The 23,150-nt window shown below is 48.9% G+C and overlaps 1 protein-coding gene across 1 annotated transcript; it reads left to right on the forward strand.

The window, feature by feature from the left end:
- Window positions 1-9,013: 9,013 nt before the first annotated feature.
- On the forward strand, window positions 9,014-21,963 carry SPRY4 (sprouty RTK signaling antagonist 4). The gene is made up of 2 exons (XM_069028673.1): window positions 9,014-9,117; window positions 18,579-21,963. The coding sequence occupies exon 2, from the start codon at window positions 18,625-18,627 to the stop codon at window positions 19,519-19,521; it is 897 nt and encodes a 298-aa protein (XP_068884774.1). The 5' UTR covers window positions 9,014-9,117; window positions 18,579-18,624; the 3' UTR covers window positions 19,522-21,963.
- Window positions 21,964-23,150: the final 1,187 nt, after the last annotated feature.

The following is a 23,150-nucleotide window of genomic DNA, read 5'->3' on the forward strand; positions in this document are numbered from 1 at the left end:
TACCTGGATCCTATTTAAAGATCTGAAAGCTAAGGAGAGACAGAAACAAAAGGATGCTATTGAGTGAATTCGAATTAGTCACATTCATTTCAAATACTATCTGCTTTTGTTCTCCAGCAGCCAGGGCTAATCACTGTGCTCAGGAAATGCATCCCCTCACAGGTGCTGAGCTGGTGTCCTTTGTGCTGCAAGTCCCTGACACCGGTGAGTCCCCCACTTGTAGGAAGGAAGAAAACTGAAGGGAACCAGGAACAGCAGAGAGGACGAAGGTGCCTGAAAAAGAGCTCATGAGGAAGAAAGGAAAAAAAAAAGGCAAAGAAGAGAAGCTTCTGAGATCCATTAAAGGCAAATCATTTAACATTTACTTTTCCTTCTGGTGCTGTTCTAAGTTTCCACATTACTGCACCATTAATTAGGCAAAACTACAGGAAATGATGGGTATTTTGACAGAGCATCGACTGCTGGACTCAGCCCAGCAGAGCTGTCATAACATCCTGATATACAGCATGAGGGGCTGTGGGCTGGTGGGGCTTTTAAAGAAAAAACTGAACCACAACAGAACACTAAACCCCAGTAATTCTGTCAAAGGCAACAGGTTAAGGCCACAAAGAAAAGTGGGGTTTAAGTGCAAAAAAAAATTTCCTTTGAAATTGCATATTTTCCAGTCTGTAACTTTTTAATGGATATAATCTGGGTATTTTCAAAGCAGAGACAGGAGGAAATTAGTCAGGAAAATATTTAAGTGTTAGAATATGGTAATTACAGACAATTATGTGACTCTGTAATACCCAGTGATACTTCAAAGAGGGAAGGGTCGGGTAGATTTTGTTCTACTGCTGTACCCTGTGGAGGAGTAAACACATGAGGGACGGAAAACCAGGGGAATCAGAGCTGATCTTGCAGGGAGAGACAGATTCCCCCTCGTCCACGTGGGGCTGGGGTGAGGTGCAAGCCCCCCATAAGCTCCATCAAGGCCCCACAACCACCATCAGCCCCCTGGAACATTCACACCAAGCCTTAATCTGGGACAAACTCACACCAGTTCCTCAAGGAATGGCACTTCCCTAAAGGAACTTTGACTTGGAGGAGTATTTTCGCTTGCAATTTATTTTAGAGTTATAAATCATGAACGAAATGTTACATTCCAGCCTTTTCCGTTGTGATGTGTGTTACAGATCCACCAAAACCCAAACCCAGTTAAAAACGACAGCATGGGGCTGGAGACAGGAGCCCCACAAACCAAATCAGTGTCACAGGGCCCAGAGGAGCTCTGCTTAAAATATGCTGTTAATTAATCCTCACCCATCCTGGGGAGCCAGCGAAGAGCTACAACCCAGAATGACTTTATAGCACAAAAACCCCAACCCAATTGTTTCCCACCAGCACAGCCCCTGCCACCACAGCACACAGACATCATCTCAGTAAAGTCTTTACATTTTAAACCTTAACCTCAGAAAAAACAGAAATTACTCCACAGGAATACCTTTAACTACTGCAGCAGCTACAGTGGGATTAAATATGTGCCTTTTGGTTCCAAGTTTCATAAACTTCAGGCCAGAAATGCAAGAGGAAAAAGACATTGGCGGTGCCTCGGTGATCAAACCACTGTCAGCCCCAGGGATTTATCCACTGGCACTGCAGGACTTCAGCTTTTCTTAAAGAAACAGCCCCAACATCTTTCCCAGCAAATCAAAACTAATTGGACACAAAAAATGTTTGAAGGCTGACAACAGATTATTTACCTGAAGAGACCTCAGAGATCATTTGGACATGGTTTGGTTTTGGGGAAAGCTCAATTCTACAGAAGGAGGAAAAACAAGAATATAACAGTAATTTATTTGAGCTTTTATGCTGATACATTAATTCAGCATGGCTGTTACTCATCAGCATCCCTGTCTATCTCAGGTGGGAGATACAGACCTTATTCCTGCCAAAATAAAGATGGATTTGCTGTCTGCTTTTGATCACTTCAGTATACGTGCAAAAAAAAAGGTTGATATTTAAGTGTTTGCTTTGCTGTTCATTAATTAAAGCATGAAGCCATGCAGTGAAAAGTTATGTGGCTTTTGAGGAAGGAATTAGAGGGTTTTCTGACCAAAATGCAGCTGGGCATCAGCTGGGGGTTTCAGGGATGGATGCAGCATTTCTTCAGGCTGCTGTCAATAATTTGTAGCTCGGTCCATGGACTGGAGAAGCGAGAACAATCCCAATACCCGGATTTTTCAGGCTCAGACTGGCCTGCCACAGCAATACAGACACCAAAAGACCTGTAAAGCTCTGCTGCGTGGTCAGCATGACTTTTAAGGTCAGGACTTTTCCACAACGCTGCTTTGTTTGCCAGGGAACACCATTTCCTCCCTGTGAAATTTCATTTCTTAGTTCCAGGTGAAGTGATGGCTGCTGAGAGCCCCAAGCCTGCAGGTGCTGCCTGCCAGCATCAGTTCTTCCCTGGCATTGGAAAAACAGATATCCACCTCTCTTGGGCCCAGAAATCCACAGGAAAGACAATTCCCAGCTGTGCCAGACCAGCAGAGAGGGGCTGTGCCCTGCCAGGGCACCACCTGGGGCACTGGCCACACCTGGGGACACGGGACAGAGCGTGGGGCCATTCCATTGGCATTATTAAGCTGCAGATAGCCAAAGTCGCTGTGACTGCCCTGGCACACCTGCCAGGGGCCCCAGACAGGGATGCCCCACAGAAGGGACCTCTGCCTGGTCACACCCAGGGCTCCCAGGCACTTGGAGGGAATGTGGATAGCAGCACGTCCCCTGCCCTGAAAATATGTTTGCATTTGTTCACTTAGTTGCTAAAAATGCTCGAGTCACATGGGAACGCCTGGGAATGCAGCCCAGGAATTTCGTTTGTAAGCAGAATTGTGTTTCTGGAGACTATTGACCTGAACCGTAAATAAATATTCAGGAAAAAAAATATGGGCATATTCACAATTTATGGTCCTTGAGATGATCGAGTCGATCAGAAACAGGTGAAATATTTCCCTCCCTCATCTACTATCAAGTGTGCTGAGTCCTGCAGGTTGGAAAACAACCCACAGCCCTTCCAAGAAGATTGAACAGCAGGTCCAGTCTCAGACCTGGAGCCCACGATGGGAAAATCCATATCTCAGACTGAGAGTCTTGGCCTGATAATGAGCGCTGCTGCTCTGCCAGCTGGGCAGCAGGAAGGATCCCAGCAGCCTCAGAACCCTGCTCATCCATCACAACCAGGCTGGACCTGCTCTCTGCCTGAGGAGTTCTACCTGTGCAAAGCACAGTTCTGCAGAGCAGCCAGGCCAAAATCCCCGCCCTGGTCAGGTCCCAGCTTCAGAATTCACATTTATCTCAGTGGAATTTTTTATGCCAGTGAAAGGCAAATTGCTCTGATATACTGAGTTCAGCTTTTGAGATGATGACACAGCCAGCACACAGCAAACATTAATCAGGAAACATCTTCAAAGCAGCAAAACTCCAAAAAGCAAGAGCAAAAGATGGGACATTCAGGTGGAATTAAAGTTGCCAGATGAGTCAGATATATTGCAAAAAATTAACAATTATAATGCCCTAACCCTCAAAAAACCCTTATATAATTTATATGCCCACGGCCAGGCTGGACAGGGCTTGGAGCACCCTGGGACAGTGGGAGGTGTCCCTGCCCATGGCAGGGGTGGAACAAGATGGCTTTAAGGTTCCTCCCAACCCAAACCATTCCAGGATTCTAAGATTTGCCATTTTCTGTCCAAATTTGCTGCACAGACTTTTGTTCAGGTTTGCTTCAGGTTCTTTTATACCACTCACAAGGAATTGGTGCAGAATTCCCCACCACAGGCTGTGGCTGCAGCACTAGTTCAAGACTAAAGAGCATGCCTTCCACCTGACTAAAATCTTCCCACCTTCCCCGAGCTGGTGCTCCCAAATTTCCATCACTTGTGTTAAAACCCAAAATAACCCTGAAGGCTGCACAGCCAGGTAAGGCCACAGAGCAGAACTGCAAGGGAAGGAAGGAAACAAAGCAGTTGGTGTTAATTATGCAAAACAAGATGTGACTCCAAGGATGTGAGTAATGTCTGGATACAACAACAGGTGCCTGATAAGAGAGGAGGAAGCCCAGACCTTTCATGTGCGCCGCAGAAGCGGCGGCTGCGGCTGCGGGAGCTTCCTCGGGAACAGAGATAACGATTCTTAGCCACCCCCAGGGCAGTTTGCAGAGTTTATGAGGTGATTTCATAACAGGAGTGGACGTGCTGACCGTGCCAGGGGCCTGGCTGCCAGGGAGAGGCCCCTGCTGTGTGCCAGGGCACCTCAAGGCAGTAAGATAAAGCTCAGGACCACTTCCATGGAGCAGCCCCACATGGATGAGCCCAGCACTGCCCTCCACCCACACGAGCTACAGCAAGGTGACATCCAGCCATGGCCACCCCTTTCTGGGTTACAGCACTGGGCTTCTCTCTTACTTCCCACAGAGGCTGAGATCCAGAGGGAAGCTCCTGAGAGGTGGTGCTTCCCACAGGCTCCATCAGTTCCCATCCTCCCAGATTCTGCCAATCTCACACACTCAGCCCTGTGAGAGTTGCACCCAGTACCTCCACAGCTCAGCAGGCACTGCTGGTTTCTGTCTGGCACCTCTTTTGTGGCACCTGACTTCTGTTTGGCATCTCAGCACGCTCCCATTTCAGGCTGTGCCCGAGAGCCCACGATCCCACTGTTTTCCCAACACTTTTGTGAATCCACAGCAACCCCCTCTCACTCATCTCCATGACAGAGCAGCACAGTAACTGCTGGTTGCAATGCACAAGGGGAGGAGAATTCCTATAGCAACATCCAAACAGTTTCTCTGACTTATGTATGACAAGTATTTGGCACAATCCCCCAGCACTTATCAGTAAGAATGATCCTTCCTACTCTGCCTATGGCTGGAGGCATCACAAGCCTCAAACGCATCGGGAATATGGGATGCTGCCCCAGATGGGTTTTGCAGCAATGCATTTCCATGCAAGGAGCATATTGTGTCAGTGGATTAAAAGAGAAACATTCAGGTTTCCAGGTTTTACCAATTATTTCTAAGAGGTGATAACACCTGAAATTCTCTTTTTTCATTTTTAATAGGAAAAGTTAATCTACAGTTTCCATCCTTATAGCATGCACAGGAATGGTCAAGTAAATAATGAGAAGGAAAAGGTTCTTCTCCTTCTATCACCCCAGATGGCAAAACCACCCATGTGGGCCTCCTTTGGTTCTGAGAGGCCAGGCCAAGGTTACAAACCACCTCCTCCATAACAACCTGCACCCTCACGTATGCCAGCAAATCAGAAAATTCCACAGGCAGGATCAGCTGGGACAGGGAATCAGCTCCTTCCTCGCGCCGCAGCGCTGCTTCCACGCCGAGCTACCGTGAGGCTCCAACATCAGCCAGAAAGGATTTGGAGGAACACGAAAACCTCAGCAGATAAAGTCTACACATCTGCTCCTGATCCAGCTTAAAGATAGCAGAATGCCAAGCGGCCCAAGATGTAAGACAGAACATGGCTCCACATTCCGAGCGCCTCTGAAGCCCGAGTTACGCGTTCCCCAGGGGGTTGCACTTTCACTTTCCTAAATTGCCTGCATATTTGCTTTTTTCTGATGGCAGATTAGGAACCATGCATTTCCTTAAACCGCCAGCTTTGGGCCAAGACACACACGCCCTGCCTGGAGCTCTGCCAGCCCACACAGCAGAGGCAGAGCTGGAGAACCACGTTCCAGTGCGAGCTGCTCCGAGGGGAGCCCGGCCGCTGGTGACTGCCGGGCACTCACACAGACCCAGCTCTCCCGGGCCAGGCAGGCTGTTCCGAGGATGCACAAGAACTAAATTAAAGAACTTTAGAGGCAATGCAAGTGTGGCAGCGCCACAATTCATCCCAAGGAAGAAATCACTATCAAAAATCTGCAGCCATTTCAGGGTTTAAACGGGCATGAAATGAGCGAGCAATTAATTTCCTGCACGAGGAAGGAGTGCAGAGTTCAGTATCAGCAGCACTGCCAACATGTATAAACTTATTACATGTCCTGGGATAAGTGGTACTTCCCTTAAAGCCTCAGCTTCCAGAATCCCACGGTGATAGCACAGTGCTCCTCCCTGACACTGCAGCAGCCCCAGAGCCCTCTCAAGGAGCCTCCTCCCCACAGGCACGACCTGCTTTTTACAGCGGCATGAGGAGATTTGGGAAGCAGACAGAGCAACAGCAGAGGTGGGGAGACACCATCCCTCATCCCTCCCCTGCTCATCCCAGCACAGCAGGACAGGCATCATCAGCTCCTCCTGTTTGCAGAGGGACTCCACAGGAGCCAGGAAGCTCCAGAGTGCCCAGCATCCACCACCCTCACGCTGGGCTTTTGCCTCAGTGACCCCCAGCTCAGCTTCTGGATCCTGACCCAGAGCCAGAGCAGAGCCCGCTGGTACGGAGGGGAACGGCAGCTTGGAGGAATCCACACACAGTTCCAAATCCACACACAATTCCAAACGCAAAGCCTTGCATGCCTGAGCACAGCAGCCAGGCTAAGATCTAGCAAGAAACACCTTTGTCCATAGGGGAGAATTAGTCAAATAATGTTTACAATACATCTTAAGGAAGAGGAGAATTAGCTTCAAGATTTACAGTCTCGTAATTCTCTGCCTGAAAAGGTTTCATCAATCCACAGCCATACCAGCAATATTCCCAGTTTTCTCTCCCTAGAACCACCCAGCCAGACCCCATTTCCGCCTCGCCCCTTCACACATGGATAATAATTTCTGTTTCCTCTTTTCAGTTTTATTGCTGGGGGGTTTCAGGAGGGCAGGGGCTGGCAGGGCTGAGCCTGGGGCTGCTGTGGGATTACAGCCTCGGCCAGCACAGAGCAGCTCTGCCGTCACCTGCCGGGGGCTCCTGGGGAGATGCTCAGCGCACTGCAACAAAGGACTTCCCCCGGGTATTGTGCCCGTGGCCCTGGAACACAGAACTCGGCATTCAGAGATAAAAGCCTTGAATTCAGAAGCGCTTGACTCTCCCACTGCTGCAACGTTACAGAAACTGGCAGCACTCAAATCAAGGTGCAGAATTTATCCCCTGCCAATGGTGTAAAATGATGGGATCAGAGATTTTTGTGCTCAGGAATTTGAATCTCTCAGCTTCGGGCTGGCTTCCAGCACTAAATACAGCACGATGATCTTTTTTTTTTTCATTTTTTCTTCCATACAAGCTTTTCTAAAATCTCATTTTCTTCCATTATCTCTTTATTTGCCAATTTCCAAAATCACAGACATCAAATTTCTCTGCCTGCCTATCCTTCCAGCAGCATTTCACTGCAAAGAACACAACCACTAACAAAGCAACACTTTCACCGACCACCTTCTCTTTATTTTCAAAAACACCCATCTGATAGCTCTGAAGACCAGCAATATTTTATGCAACCCTCTGGAAAAGCTGTTTTTTAGGGCGTCTCCATCTTCTGTCCCTTCCTTGTTAAATTGCATTTGCCCGTGACCCATAACACGTCTCCCACTCGGAAACGTCTCTATCCTCAGAGACAAACACAAGTAAGTAAATGATCAGCCTCAGTGCACAGCTCTTGGAGGGAGAAATCTTCTCTGGAGAAAGAAATCTCCCTTGTTTTGTATCTGCGGCAACATACGTTGTTTGTATTAGCACTAAATAAATAAATAAGGGGGGATTTTTCAGTGTTGTGCAAGCTTTGAAATATACACGCCATAAATACGGCAGGAAATGAGCAGGGCCTTGGTTTGTACTCTGCAGATGACTCTTCACAGATATTAAAATACATCATTAATGCATTTTCAGGAAAGCAACCTGTCTGGGAGGCTCCTGGGGGACCGCACGCCCCGAGGCTCCACCTGCAGCCGCTTCCGCGCCAGCTGGGAGCGGATTCTGCCTTTGCCGAACGGAACTGAAGCACGGAAGGACATTTCAGAGCTCTCGGCACACGCTTCGGGCAGGGCTCTCAGGGAAGCCCGACACGGAGCAGGAGAACAGCAGCGCTTTGCTAAGGATGGTTGGAAAGTCCGGCCCCGAGGAGCTGCGGAGAGCTGGGAGAGGTTCCCCAGGGCGCCCCAAAAGCTGAACAGGGGCAGAACTGCAGAGCTGAGAGCAGCACATCAATGGCCTCACGTCCATGGAACGGGAGCAGCTGCTGGCGCTCGGTGGGTGCGGGTAACCTGCACAGCTCTGTCCCACCTCCTGTCCTCCTCAGGAGATAAGAGCCATAGAATAAACCCACAGGTTGCACATACAACACGCAGTGGGGTTTGTGCTCGCATTTTCACCCAGATACTGCCACGAGCCTCCAGGCACAGGGGACGGACACGGGTGTGTGACGATGCTGCAGTGAAAGGAGCGAGCCGTAGCTCTCAGCACCGGGAAACGAAGCCGGGCGCTAAAGGAGAACCATCCTTTCGTTCATGCTCACACACCCCAAAACCGGGGATCGCCAGAACCTCCAGCCGAACGTGCCCCTGTCCCCCCGCCCCCACTCCCGGCGAGAAGCGCTCCCCGCGCTGCCGCCCCTGGCCCCGCTCCTGGCGGGATGCGGCCGCCCGGGGGGGCGGCTGGGGATGCCCGAGGGGCCGGGGGCACCCCCCGGCTGCTCCCCGGGATCGGGCCCGCAAAGGAGGGGCTCGGCGGTGCCCCCCCGGCGGTCGGGAGCGCGGTGCCCCCCACCCCCGCCGTTACCTCCAGCCCCGGGCGGGGGGCGCGGTGCATGCGCAGCTGCCGCTGCCCTTCATTCATAAAAAAAAAAAAAAAGGGGGGGGGGGGGGGGGAAACCCCGGGAGCCGCATCCGCGCTCCCCTCCAGCCCCCATTCATAAAAGGCAGCGGAGCATGCGCGGTGCCGCCGCGGTGCCCACCCATTCATAGAGTCGGGCGGCCGCGCATGCGCAGGAGCGGCCGCTGCCCTCCCATTCATAAAATAGCCATTTTCCCAGGCAGGCGGGTGCAGCGCCGCGGCCGCCGCTGACAGCGCCGCGCTCGCAGGTCCCTGCCCGCAGCTCCAGCCGCTCCTGCCAGGATTCTCCCAGGTCCGGCCCCCTCGTCCGCCTCGCATTTGGGATTAACTCGCCTATGGAGAGATGGTCTTAGCTGAATTATTTAAAGTAAGTACGAGATCGGCGCTTGCGAGCAATTGTTAAATGTTTTAAGTAGAAAAAGCCAAGCCTGCTCCCCGAGGGAAAATCCTGCGCTCGTTCTAGATGTGTTCGGCTGCTCCTTACAGATCACTGATCCTGAGCATATTTCTGGCTATGACTTTTCTAACAGTGATTAGCTATAATTATATACAGGGGAGAGCTGCCTGGTGCTTCCCAGCCTGAAGGAGACTTGGCATTCTGGAGAAATATCCTGTTTCTTGCAGAATTTCCATTTGTGTCCCTGCGTCTCTGATTTATACCTCTTTTCTGCGTTCTCCCATCAACATCTGCATTTGCTGTACATATATGGCAGGCAGGTTTCAGCACACTTGGGTCGGGTTTGTTTGCAGGCTTTTACAGCAGAATAAGGCGCTTTTTTCTGCTGATGGGATGTCTTCTCCTTCATCCCTTCTTCCATCCCCAAAAAGGAGCATAAATACATGGTCACCTGGGCTGACAAGTCAGAATTGGGTATTTCTTGCTTGGGAATGGATTATCCTCGTTTCCTCTCTTTTCCAAAGCCCTGTCTTGTGAGTGTCAAGTAGTTTTTAGCTGTCTCCATAATAGGACACTTCAGAAATCAGCCACTCGTGTGTCAGACCCTTCCTGCATGACCCTTGCTCTTCAGCATTTTATTTCATACAAGTCTTTTTTTCATTTTTTTGGCCTCAGTGCCTTATTCCATCAGTGTTCTCTTCTCTGTCTTGCTGTACACTTGTTTTAAATCCGGATGGATGATGTATTTTAAAAGCTAGATGAGTAATAAAAATGTGTACCTGGAATAACTTCATCTGATATATGAAATATTTTATATATGGAGGAAAAACCTGTGCTGGCTGCTCCTCTCTACCAACTGCGTAGCAAAGATAAGCCAGGATTTTATTTTCTGGTACCAGTCCTGGCGTCACAGGAGAAAGACAAGCCTGGAGACGACATGTTCTGAAAATTCATTATCAGGAGGGGAATGGAAAAAGCAGAAAGGGGCACATAAAAGACACAAAGGTCTTAGAGGAAAGCAGGACTGGGAATGCAGAGCTTGGAAATGGCAGTGCAAAGGAATATCACGGGGGGAAAAGGCTTCCCTCTTTTACCTCCAGTTACCAAGGGTCTGATTTCTTCATTTAAGTCTTTTATAGTCCCAAGTTTTTCTTTAAAAAATGAAGGAGAGAAAGAAAGAGAAAAGAAAAAGCACCCCTGCATTATCCAGAGTGGAAAAGGCACGTTCTAGATTCCTTAAAACTTCTCCAGCTGATGCCTTTTCTCCATACCATGCCAAGGGGACAGTATGGCAAGGAATTGCTGTTTAATTGGCTAAAGAGAAGTGCAGCTTTCCCAATATTAAAGCTTCCCCTCTCTGCCTTTATTTTGGGTTAAAGAATAAAGCTCCAATTTGTGCACGGAATCACAATGATCCTGATGACTGGCTTCCCCCTTGTCCATATAAAAATGAATGATAGCAGGAGGAGGGGTTGCTCTCAGTTATTGGAACCCCACTGGGGATGTCTCGTTGATAAATGTGCCCTTTTCCATGGGCTACTGTGTTTTCCCTTGCTGGAAGGGACTCTATATTGGGATTATAAAATTAAAAGGACCATTTCTGAATACTGCAGTCCTTTTGAAATTCTCCATGAGGTATGTGCAGGGGAGAAATTATTTGTTCTCCTGAAACAGCAAAACAAAAGCTGTTTTCTTGGAATCATGACTAATTCCCAAATCATACTGGGAAGTGCAACATCTCAGAAAGCAATTCCTACCCCCCCCTCCAAAAAAAAATTCTGCTATCAGACTTTGGTGAAATAAAATTCACATCCCTTACAACACTACAGCAATAATTAATAACCAGTTCTGACAGTTTTCGTAAAATTAAATGTGAAAGAAAGGAATTCATTCATCATATTGCTATACAACTTTCCAGTTTCAGCCCAGTAGTAAAAACTGTGTTTTTATAGGCAAACAGTTGCACAAGTGCTGTTTTTTATCCTTTTTAAATGCAATACAATAGATTTCCTCAAGAAAAATCTAAAACCCTTCTAAATAGGTTATCATTTAGTACCATTAGCTTAATAGATCATATCTGAGCTTAGTTTTCTTCCCTTAAAATAAATGTTTTTGTCCAGTAAAAGGCTTTGACTGAGAAATTCGAGTCCCCAGAGATCTGAATGCTAGTGGGCCAAAATGTGCTTTATTCACTCGCACCATAGGAACAGACTTTAGCTGGACAGAGACAGCTTCTTAGAAGTCTACAGGTCTCATTTCCCAGCTCCTGAATTTCCACACTCTGGCAAGAATTTAGTGTCTCGTTTTAAAAATGGCAGGTTTCCCTAATAAGCTTTCTAATTTTTTTCCTCCCTTATTACTTGTAGAGAAGATTCTAGCTGCCCTTAGCTAGGTAAGGCTGCTAAGGAGGGGAACAAAAAGCATGAACAATGAATGAATCAATATTTTGTCAATATTAATACACACTTCAGGGGAAAAAAGGCATTTTTTTTCCTTTTTTTGAAGCATTTACAGCTCAACTCAAAATCCAAACAGCCTACCTCAGTCTTAATGAACTCCAACCTTATGAATTATTCTTAATCCCACATTAAAAACATGTGCTTGCTGCAAGGTCTCCTTTAACCACCTCCAAGTGTAGTCTTCCTCATTAAAAGCTTTAATTGAACCCTTTGGCTTGCGCCGGGAGCAGCGTGTCCCTTGTCACTGCTGGCAGGCCTGGACAAGAGGATGTCCTTAATCCCAGACAAAGGCAGGGGCAGAATTTGTTCCCTTATCTCCAGCTCCTCCTCTGCTGGGCTTCAGGGAGCAAATCCTTTATTGATCACTTGGGTGGGAGTGAGCCCTGTCCTGTCCCCTGAGCGTCCCTGCCCTGTCCTGTCCCCTCAGCCCCCTGTCCTGTCCCTCAGCCCCCTGCCCTGCCCAAGGCTCAGGTGCAGCTCTGCCCAACGCTGTTAGAGGAGCTCTTTAACCAAGCCACCAGAGGAGACAGACTGGCCGTGACAGATCGGATTTTGCACTGGTTACCATCGATTCTGAGCTGTCTTGCCTTGCACAGGCCTTGAAATGTATCTGCCCACCCTGGCAGGATACTGCTTCGAAGTGTATTGCTTTCCATTATGATCATTTCTTGTATTAAGACTAAATATTCTAGTGCTTTTCTCGTTTTCTGCTTCCTGCACTGTATTTTCAGAAATTCGTGTGTCCTATACAGCAAAGAAAATAAACCAATTTCTGCAGTGCATTTACTGCAACTATTGCTGCCTCTGTGTCAGTGTTAATGAGTGACTGTCACAACTCTTCAGAGACTAATTCAGCTTTTGCATTGATAATGGACTCATAGAATGGTTTGGGATGGAAGGGACCTTAAAGCCCATCCAGTGCCACCCCTGCCATGGCAGGGACACCTCCCACTGTCCCAGACTGCTCCAGCCCCAATGTCCAGCCTGGCCTTGGGCACTGCCAGGGATCCAGGGGCAGCCCCAGCTGCTCTGGGCACTCTGTGCCAGGGCCTCCCCACCCTCCCAGGGAACAATTCCTTCCTAAAATTTAATCCAGGTCCAATCTCAGTAATAAAGAGAAGGTGTGATCCCTCTGTAGGTGCCAAGATTCAGAGCTGTCTGGTCTGACCCAAAGCAGATCCCCAGAGGAGCAGCTCAGGTCTTACCCCATCCCAGCGCAGGGCTCAGCCTTTCATCAATCCATGGCAATTTCTCCATCCTTTCTTCACAAAAGCTTGTGATGCTTCAGTAGTTGGAAAATTCTTGGAGACCTGTGATTGAAAATTCATGTTGAAATACCAAATTCACTTTATTCTGTTTATGGTTGGACTTGATGATCTTAAAGGTCTTTTCCAACCTTAACAGTTCTGTGCTAAGAAGGTACCTTTTGTGCACCAGTGCTCTCCATGCCCTCAGCACCACTATAATTTATATATAACCTATAACCACTTTAATTTATGAGATATATTATATATATAATGGTCCTAGAGCTGGCCAGCAGCCCCTGGCAAAGGGCAGCACAGTAACACTGGCAGGTCCAGCAGCTCCCTGATGTTACAGGGCCCAGTCCAGGCTGCAGAAAGGAGCCACCAGTGATGTCACAGGACATGGAGAGGACAATCCAGTGCCACCAACCCCAGGAGAAATCTTGGTTTGCTGAGGCAAACAGCTTTTCCTGCCACTGGTGCTGTCAGACACAACAGAAGGGACAGGCTGCTCATGAGGTGTAATTAAGGTGTAATTAATTAGAAAGAGATGAAGTGGCCCCTGATCTGGTGCACGCAGCTGACAAAGCACAGAAGGGTTTGGTGGCTGCATCACCTCCCTGCCCGCCCCAGGGGTCTCTCTCAGCAAACACACCCCAAGGGCACATCTGGGGCTTTTTGGTTTTCTGTGACATTGGAGGTTCCCTTTAAACATTTCCATGGCAGCATCTTGTGTCCACAAAGGGTTGGGCAAAACTGTGGGACCTTGCTCCTGGTGCTGCAGAGGAGGAGCTCGTGGAAGCTTTTCCCATTTTCCTGCTGACTGCACTGGGGATGTGTCAGTCTCAGGTTGCCCAGGATTGCGTCCACATGGGACCCACCTCTGGACTTAAGTCCCTTGTTCACATTATTCTTGTATTACCACAAACATCTTGAATGTTGTTAAACATGTGAGAAAGAACTTATTAAGGTTATTAACCAATGGGTGACTCTGACAGTTATGGATATTATGTATTTCTGCACTCGCTGCCTGTTTAAGTCAGGATCCATTTTGTTTTTCAGTAACTGGAAGATTTTTGTCCAACTGAACTCTGAAAATAAAGATACTGGAACCTTATTATTTCAAAACTTGCTCTGAAGATATTAATGAGAATGAGCTTTCCTGAGGGTTTATGTGACTTTCACATGGAATTGCCTACAAGAATGTAGCTTTCTCTAAAATCATGTAGGCAAGTCCAAAATCCTATTAAAACATAAAGTGCCTTTTGTTTTAATTTCATCTGATTTCAAAATCCTACAAAACTTCTGGGTCAGCAATAATGCCAAAACTCTACAATAACAGTTGGTTTCCTACAACTCTAGGACTTGCAATTACCCAGTACAACAGTAATTTTAAATTGGCCATATCTTGATGAAGAGAAGGAACAAACACTGCAACACGTGTATGAACTTGACTTTTGAGTCCAATTTTACTCCCTTGGAAGGAAGTATATTTTGCCTTGAAAATTGTATGTGGTGAGTGACTGTACAGTCATGGGGGAAGAGAAATTTTTCTCTACATGGGAGTTTGCTGACACGTCTGCCTTGAAAAGAACTTCATTGTTTGCCTCTAAAGAATGAAAAACTCCCTATGTAAGAACATGGTTGTGAATTTTTCTTCCTGTTGTCTACTTTAAGAAAATTATCTGTACAGTTGCAACCAGTGCATTTGTGCCTGTGTTAATGCTGTAATATATCTGTAATTACCTATGATCAAAAATTAATTAATTTTGTGTGCTGTATGTTTTTTTTTCCTCAATTGAAATGCCATTTACAGTCAGGATCAGTGCAGTGGACAACAAAGGTTACATCCCTCAGCTCTCGTCATCTTTCAAGGTCTAAAGTTTTTCCAGGTTACCCCAAACATTCATTTTGATTTGGGATCTGGTTGGGATAAGCTTTATAAATGCAGTTTATAGGATACCAGTGTTGGTGCTCAAGGCAATGTTATCCTTGCCAGCAAGCACCCCACGTGTGTGGTGGGTTTTGGGGGGGAGGTGAAGGAAATGCTGCCCTGCCTCTGGGTACACATCAACCAGCAAAGGTCAGGTTGTCGTGTCTTGGAGGATGACCCAGGGAAGTCACAGGGACCCACCAGGTATCCAGGCAGGCACATCTCAGCCTGTGACACTCCACAGGAGCAGTCTGCCTTCTTGATATCCTTCTGCTCCAGCACAAATCCTTAACCTGAGGACTCGACTGGATTCCTCTTTGCCAGCACAGGTGGGGCACTCTGTGCCCACAGAGCTGCCCAGGGCCCCTCCCTGAAACCTCCCCTGGGATACAGACATGGAGCACAAGCAGCTGAGGGGAAGGTGCTCACAGCACAATGACAAAAACTGGAGCAACTCCACCATGAAATACTGCCATGGTTGTCATCCATGGGGAGAGGAGCCTCCTGGCAGGATGAACAGCACCCAGCTCACTCTGAGTTCAGCACTCGAGGTGTTTGACCTGGATCTGTCACCAGCGATCTCGCTGCACTGCTGGAACTTCTGGTGACAAGGCCAGCAGCAGCAATGTGGTCATGGTCCTTGGAAAATTCCATAAGTATCAGAAATATTTGTCTGTTAAGAGTGGCAAGAAAGGGAAGAGCAGTCAACTGTGGAAACCCTCTGCTCAGGAGAGAGAGGGCAGGGCAGAAGGTGAAGGACCATATGTCCAAGCACCAAAACCTGTCAGGCTGCACATCTTTGGTGGTTTAAAGGTGATCTTCAGCCAGAGAGATATTGTGTCCAGAGCAGGGGTCTGGGAACTGGGAGAGCTGGGTCTTACTTGGCTGTTTTCCCTCCAGAGGTTTTATCCAAGTAGATCCTGTGCCCAGATAGCTGCAGGGTCTGAGTTCACCTTGTCTTGGGAAGCTTCCCTTCCCCTTGTCTTGCAGAAATAATTTGTCTATTAAAAAGACAATTTGAAACTGTATTACAGGGAAAAAAGAGGATGAAAACTTCCATCATTAACTCTCCTGAAGTGTGGTGTTTAGCCCAGGGTCCATCTCCTTTCTGTGGTAATTAACTGAAATCTTGATTAGCATTATCTCAGATAAGCCATCTTTAACACCTGCCTGCATGAGGCCCCGTCTGTGCACGGGGGGTTGGGTGTTTCAGGAGCAGCCTGGCTCTAATCCTTCCCCAAACTGATCTGCTGACACCACTCCCGTGCGATGGCATCACTGGCCCTGCGCCGTGGCAGACTGGGCCACTGCAGAGTTAATCTAAAGCCCAAGTGCCGTCTCCAGAGGCTCTCACACGGTGCCACCAGCGATGCAGAACAGCCTGGATGTGCCATCCTGGGGCAGAGGTGCCGTGCTGGGGACAGGCAGCACCAGGGCACTGCCCAGGCTGAGCAGCTCTGTTCCACAGCCGTGCTGGCACCTTAAAATAAATGGTGCCCCATGGATCCAGTGGAAACCCGGTAAATGAAGCAGATTTCTGAGAGCTGGTAACAAGTGGGAGTGAGCAGAGAGCCCTGGAGAGGCCACGAGGGCAGTGCTGGCAGGGCCGAGGAGGAGCAGCCAGGCTGGTAACACCCTGCAGCGCTGCCACCATTTCCTCCAGCTACCTTCCATCTAAGATCAGCTCTGCTGCACTTACTCTTGGCAACCAAAACAGCTGCATCTCTCTCCTTAAAAAAAAACAACCCCAAAAAAACCCAGTGGAATCAAAGTCTCCTTGCAAGTGTAACACACAGCCGATACAGAACTGATGATTTTGCTAAACTCTGACTTGAAGCAAATACTTTTTATATCATGACACTGGATTCTGATGCACAAAAGAAAATCAAGTTCTTTTCCCTCTGCATGCCCCACAGTTGTCAGAATCATTGCTTCTCTTTGTTTTTTACATACAGTAACTAGGAATAGATGCTTTATAAACTCTCTTGTTCCTCCAGTCAGGATGTCAACGAGCTATGAATAATGAAATAAAAAAAAATTCCAAATGAATGGCTAAGGCCCAGCAGAGAATTTTAGCTGGGGAAGAGAAGCAGCATAAGGGCTGCATGACAATAATCATCATTACTGCTAGTAAAGCATTTCTTCCTGCTGGTGGGGTGCAGGGGACAAAGGGGGCCCGGCAGGCCAGACGTGGTGCTGGACCCGGCATGTGCCATCCTGCCCACACCCTCCCTCCCTCCTCCTGATCCCGGGGGAACTGGCACATTTCCAACCCCAAATGCCAAATGATCCATCAAAGCAACGATTTACAATTATAAGAGTGGACTCTGGTGGCATTTTTCAGGGAGTAAAAATGGGCTTCCCCTTCTCCTTCCAAAAGTGCAGAATCAGTTCATGCTCTGATTTTTGAGGTGCTGTGTTAATTTTAGGGGGAGGTGTGCTCTTGCAGAAGTGCACACACATTTACACACACACTTCTCGTGCATTATTTGGTTGTAGTTGGATGCAGTTTTTTCCTGACTTTTTCCCACTGCTGTGATGTTAAAGTCATAGAATCACAGAATCATTTAGGTTGGAAAAGACCTTTAGGATCATCGAGTCCAGCTGTTAAACCAGCGCTGCCAAGTCCAAATCTTTCACGCCGTTGGAGAAGGTTAATTTGTTTGTTGAACACAAACAACTGGCAATGCCTTAAGCTGTTCACTACTTCCTTTTTCTTGATACCAGCCGCTTTTCCCCTCCTGGACCAAAGCTTTACTCGCCCCTTCTTTCAACTGATCTCCAGCATTATATTATTTATGAATAAAGGTCACCCCGTGAGGAAATGGCACATCTACTAGAAAACAATGTGCACTTTCTAAATTTGAACTGAGTCGTTTCCGTTCTTTGATTTAAGTTTAGTTACTTCCTGTGGTTTCTTGTCCTACGCCACTGCTGAATCTTTGGATTGACTCCAGGATAAATTGCACTCTTTCAATGAAATTAGAAACTGCGGCAATGACGGCTCAGCCAGAGCGGCTGGTAAACAGCACTTCAGCTAAATATTAGTGCACTTAGTGGGCTGCACGAGTGTCTCATTACCTGTGTGAGGTGATGGATCCAGCCTGAGCCACATGGGTGCTCTCCTGGGAGCTGCATCCCTTGGCTCCCACCCTGGTTTGCCACCAGACAAGGTGCTGAGCAAGCACTTCCAGCTCCCACGGGAGGGATAAAGGAGCCTTTGGAACCAGCAGCTCCCCATGGAGAGGGGATGCTTCCACACCAAAATCAAGGCATCCTCCCACAGGCAGATCCTTGGTTAGCAAGGACAGGTGCTCAGCCCCGCACTCAGAAGCACCTTTGTACTGGGCCAGTGCTTCCACAAGCCACAATCCTGCATCAGGCTTTTTAGGAATTGGGATCAATTGGGAAAAGCCTCCAAAGTTTAGATGGGTCATTTCAGGCAGTTTGCTGACAAAACCACATGTGAATATGCACCACAGCCCCAGGATGTACCTTCACTCAGTAAAACCATGAGTGGCTCTTCAGGAGCCTGCAGTGACTGCAGCCCCCCCAGGACTGGAGGAGCTGTAGATGGCCAAGGTCAGGGAGAGGGACACGGTAGCAAAGGAGGAGTGAGGCACTTTGTACCTGAGTGTTCTGCCACCCTTGGACAGAAGTTTATCTTATAAGACCTTCAGCATAATAGCCAGCCTCAGTAAGGAGCCCTGTTGGGCTGGGCTTGCAGGATACCTCAATAACGATGCCCTCTCTCTCTCTCCCCCACCCCTGTTCTTTCTCCTTCCCTTCCCCCAGGACACTTAAGCACAGATTTTGCCCCAGTAGTCAGACTGCTTTCTCAATGGAGCCCCGGATTCCCCACAACATCACCGTTGTCCCCAACTCTGTGATGGTGCAGCCCTTGCTGGACAGTCGGATCCCCTACGGGCGGCTGCAGCACCCGCTCACCATCCTGCCCATCGACCAGATGAAGACCACCCACATCGAGAACGACTACACCGACAACCCCAGCGCCTCCCAGCCACCAGCCCAGAAGCGTCCCCGAGCCCCCCACGAACTGGGCTTGAGCAGCCAGCAGCACCCGCAGCGCTGCGAGCAGGATGTCACCCACCCCTGGATCTCCTTCAGCGGGCGCCCCAGCTCCATCAGCAGCAGCAGCAGCACATCCTCAGACCAAAGGCTCCTGGACCACATGGCCCCGGTGCCCGTGGCAGAGCAATCCTCCCCCCGCGCCGTTCGCATCCAGCCCAAGGTGATCAACTGCAAGCCCCTGGACCTGAAGGGCGCCGTGTCCCAGGAGCTGGACAAGCACTTCCTGCTGTGCGAGGCCTGTGGGAAATGCAAGTGCAAGGAGTGTGCCCTGCCCCGGACTCTGCCGTCGTGCTGGGTGTGCAACCAGGAGTGTCTCTGCTCGGCGCAGAACCTGGTCAACTACTCCACCTGCATGTGCCTGGTCAAGGGCGTCTTCTACCACTGCACCAACGAGGACGATGAGGGCACGTGTGCCGACCACCCCTGCTCCTGCTCCCACTCCAACTGCTGCGCCCGCTGGTCCTTCATGAGCGCCCTGTCTCTGGTGCTGCCCTGCCTGCTCTGCTACCTGCCAGCCACCGGCTGCGTCAAGCTGTCCCAGAGATGTTACGACCAAGTGAGCCGGCCCGGATGCAGATGCAAAAACACAAACAGTGTCATTTGCAAGGCATTGCCCGAGAGCAAAGGGGCAGAAAAGCCCTTCTAATAGTTTGGGAGGATGGAGAGGGAGGATGTTCTGTGGAGCAGGGTGGTGTTGGCTCTTTTTAATAACCTGTGTTCTGAAGAGAGCATTAGCCTCTTGCCTTCGGAGAAAGCAGAAGCAACTATTTCCACAAACTGAAGCACTTTGGGTTATTCAGGGTTTTTGGAACTGGTCACAGTTTAAATAAATGGGGCCAAAGGAGGAATGTTAATAATGCAGAGTGAAGGCTACAAACCCACGTACATTGTGAAGTACAGCTGCTGAAAAACTCCCGGCTTGGACGGACGGCTGCTCACCAGGCCTGCACACCACAGGAACCATTAACTGCTCACTTGGCAGGCACTGCCTCACAACCAATCCCCATTCCCAGTTGCAAAAAGCTGCTCTCAATTCGGATTTGGGGTGGGCTTCTTGTTTCCTCTCTCCTTCCAAACCCCAGCTCGCTCCCAGGCGTTGAAGGGGACGGGGGAACTCCCTCCACCCTCCTTCCCTCCTGCACACCACTCCAAGGGCTGGTTGCACACAAAGTATGTGTTTCTCAAAAGCTTTCTGTGTCACTCAAAGATTTTTGAACCAGAAGTGAAGCTACATTTCATTTGTTGAAGGGTCTTTTGCCTTTTGGGCGTATCCCACCCGGCCCCACTGGTTTGGACTCTCTTTCTAAAGCAAGATGGTAGCAGGGCTGCCGCTCCCTGGAGGAATCGCAGCAGGATGCCTTCAGGCCGTTGTATCAACACCGGGTCCTCCTGCCTGTAAGCTGATCCACAGCATCAGGTTTCACTCAATGGAATATGAGTTTTCCATCACCAGGACAGCCCTGCTCCAGGAGGATGGTGGCCGATCCCATTTCCCCCAGGCCCGCGCCCGCTCCCCCGAGGCTGGAGCAAAGGGGGTTTAACTCACACCACAAAGCGAAGACAGGCGGGGTTTGTTTCCCTAAACCTCTTGAGCTCTGCTAAGAAGTCACACAAACCTAAGTGTACGATGCACATAGGTGTATTTTTCTAGGGATCTCAACCCAGTACCTCCTCTCCTGGAACAAGCTCTTCTTTGCTCATTGAATATTACGATTTGGTTTTGTCTTGGGGGTGAATGGCATTTGCTCGAAGTACAGCCCGTTTCCCCACCCCTATTGCTGCTGTTAGACTTTTGCCTCTTCTGTACAAAAGTGTCTTCTTAAATGTAAAGAATGCTTTTAATGTTTATTTTAGTGTAAACACACACACGGGAAAGCCAGGGGAAGGAAGAGAGTGCAGTTAACGAACGTGCCCGTGGTTTTCAGCACACAAATATTGGCTCTGTCTGTGCACTCATCCTAGGGTTGGTTCTACCTTCCCCAAGGATGCTGTAACCCCTCTCTCTTGACAACTACAAGGTGCTAAACAAGAATCTTGGTCCAAACATGCAACACTCTAATGAGTAGGTAGGTACTTGTTGCATGCAGAAAACTGACCTAGTCTCTCCTGGTGTTTTTAATTAGAGGAGATTTCCTCTGTAAATGCACAGCAGTGACAGTGAAATGTCATCTCTAATTAGATAAGCAATAGGCAGAGCTCGTGTAGCATTTCCAGGAATCCCGTTGGCCTGGTTGCGATGCAGCCATGGGTAGGGATTGGCAGGAGCATCCTGATGGGAACTCTGGTGGCTTTGGGTTTCAGAATTCAGCTCAGCTGGATGACTCGGGGCTTAGCTCAATTGAATTGTAGATATTTATTGAATGGGGGAGTTAAAAAATTAAAACAAAAAAAAAAAGAACTTTTATATTTATAACATTTGCTAGCTTGTACATGCTGAATCATAGAAAAAAGGGTAAAATGTCTGTTACCAGATACCAATTCCTGTAGGGTAGCCTCATGTTAACTGTATGTGGGCACCAGGAAGCAGGTGGGGATCCAGAGCTGTATTTATTACCTTGCACAAATTGGAGGGGAAAAGATAAAAGGAAAACCAACCCCAAACTAGCTGGTTGAATGTATAAGATATTGTATTTAATAAGAAATCATTTTCCTAAGATACAAGCAAGCTAGAAAAGGCAGCAGGAGAGGTATTTACCTGCTGCTCTCCTCTGTTGGGACCACACGTGTCCAAATGGCCTCCCCCCACGGCTGCTTTGCCTTTTTGACCCTCTGTCCTTGGCTGTTCCTGGGGAACCTGTGCTGAAATCCACACTGGCAGAGCCCAAGGCTTGGCTGCATGGTCCTCGCAAGCAAAGACCCCGCTGGAGTGGTCGCCACTGTGCCAATCTACACTCATGTACATACTCCCAGCAATCCCAGACGGATTTCCTCTCATTGTACATAGCTGTAAACTATTTCTCCACTGGTTTGTTTTAATATCTAAGCCCTGTAAGCCGATGATGCTGTGCTGGAGCCTGTCAAGCATTGTGGATGTGTTAGAGCAGTGGTCAGTGTAGCAGAGTGACCCTCCCTCCCCCCCTGGCTCTCGGCACAGCCACTGGACTCTGCTCCAGCAGCTCCCGGCCCTGGCACGGCAGGAAGGTGCTAAGCCCTGTCTGGAGCTGGGAAAGGGCCGGGCTTGGCCCGAGCCAGGGCTCTGCCAGAGGGAACAGCTCCCGTCAGTAACGACGTTATTCCCACTCTTCCCCATCCCAGCAACTCCATCCCCCCCTTCCCTTTCAAGGTACTTGGGTCTCCTGCCACCCCGGAGATGTACCCCGGGCACGGTGCTGTGTCACCACGTCCCAACCCACAGCTCTGCCACCCTCCCGCGGGTCCGGTGCCCCTGCTAACGAAGGGACAGCTGCTAACGAGCACAGACCCCGCTGGCTCTGCGGCCGCGGCGCTGCTGCGGGATGGCCCTGGAGGCAGCAGGGCAGGTACCCCCTGGGACAGGTGCCGTGCTCGGAGGAGGAGGAGGATGGCAGGGCACCTGCACTGCTGATTGCCGCAGCTCTGCTAATTGCTGCCGCAGGTTCACACCGGGGTTTGCCCTCTGCCCCACACGACAGCGCAGACATCGAGAAGAGGACTGAGGGTGCTGGCAATGCCACACCACATTCCCAGCGGGAGCAGAGCAGCCCCAAGAGGCAAACACACGGTCACCACAGCCCTGTGCCAGTGCCCGCCGGGTGCCAGGAGCAGATCCCAGATTTGGTGCTCCCTGGGCACTGGCTTTGTCACACCGATGAGCCCTCGCCCTTCCCAGCACTGGGTATTCCCTTCCCCTCCCATGCTCAGACACCCTGAGAAATATTTGTCCCTTCTCCTCTTACCAGCCCCTCACATGTACACCCTGAAAAGTTACCACAGAAGGTTTTTTCTTTGTATAGAATATTTATTTTGAAGCTCTATTTTAATAGTATTTATTTTAGAAAGTCTACTATTGTAAGAGTTCTTCTGTTTGTGAAGAAAAGCAAGTACTGATGAATGTACTGATCTAGAAATTATATATATATAAAAATATATATTGTTAAATATATAAATGGCTGTTGTGGTTCTTTTAAAAAAAAAAAAAAAAAAAAAAAAAAGGCAAGAATGTTTATAGCAATTATTCTAAAAATACAAGCAAGCAGAGAGGAGCCCAAAATTGGTTATTTGGTGCTCCCCAGCCCTGCCAAGGAGCTCAGGGTGATGCTGGAGTTTCTCTGCCCCATGGCCTGGCACATCAGGGGC

The sequence above is a fragment of the Aphelocoma coerulescens genome, chromosome 13 (assembly GCF_041296385.1).
Source record: "Aphelocoma coerulescens isolate FSJ_1873_10779 chromosome 13, UR_Acoe_1.0, whole genome shotgun sequence".
In the NCBI taxonomy this organism is placed as follows: Eukaryota; Metazoa; Chordata; class Aves; order Passeriformes; family Corvidae; genus Aphelocoma; species Aphelocoma coerulescens.

Coding starts and splice junctions, on each gene's coding strand:
- SPRY4 (XM_069028673.1), top strand. CDS start 18,625: ATGGAGCCCCGGATTCCCCACAACATCACCGTTGTCCCCAACTCTGTG.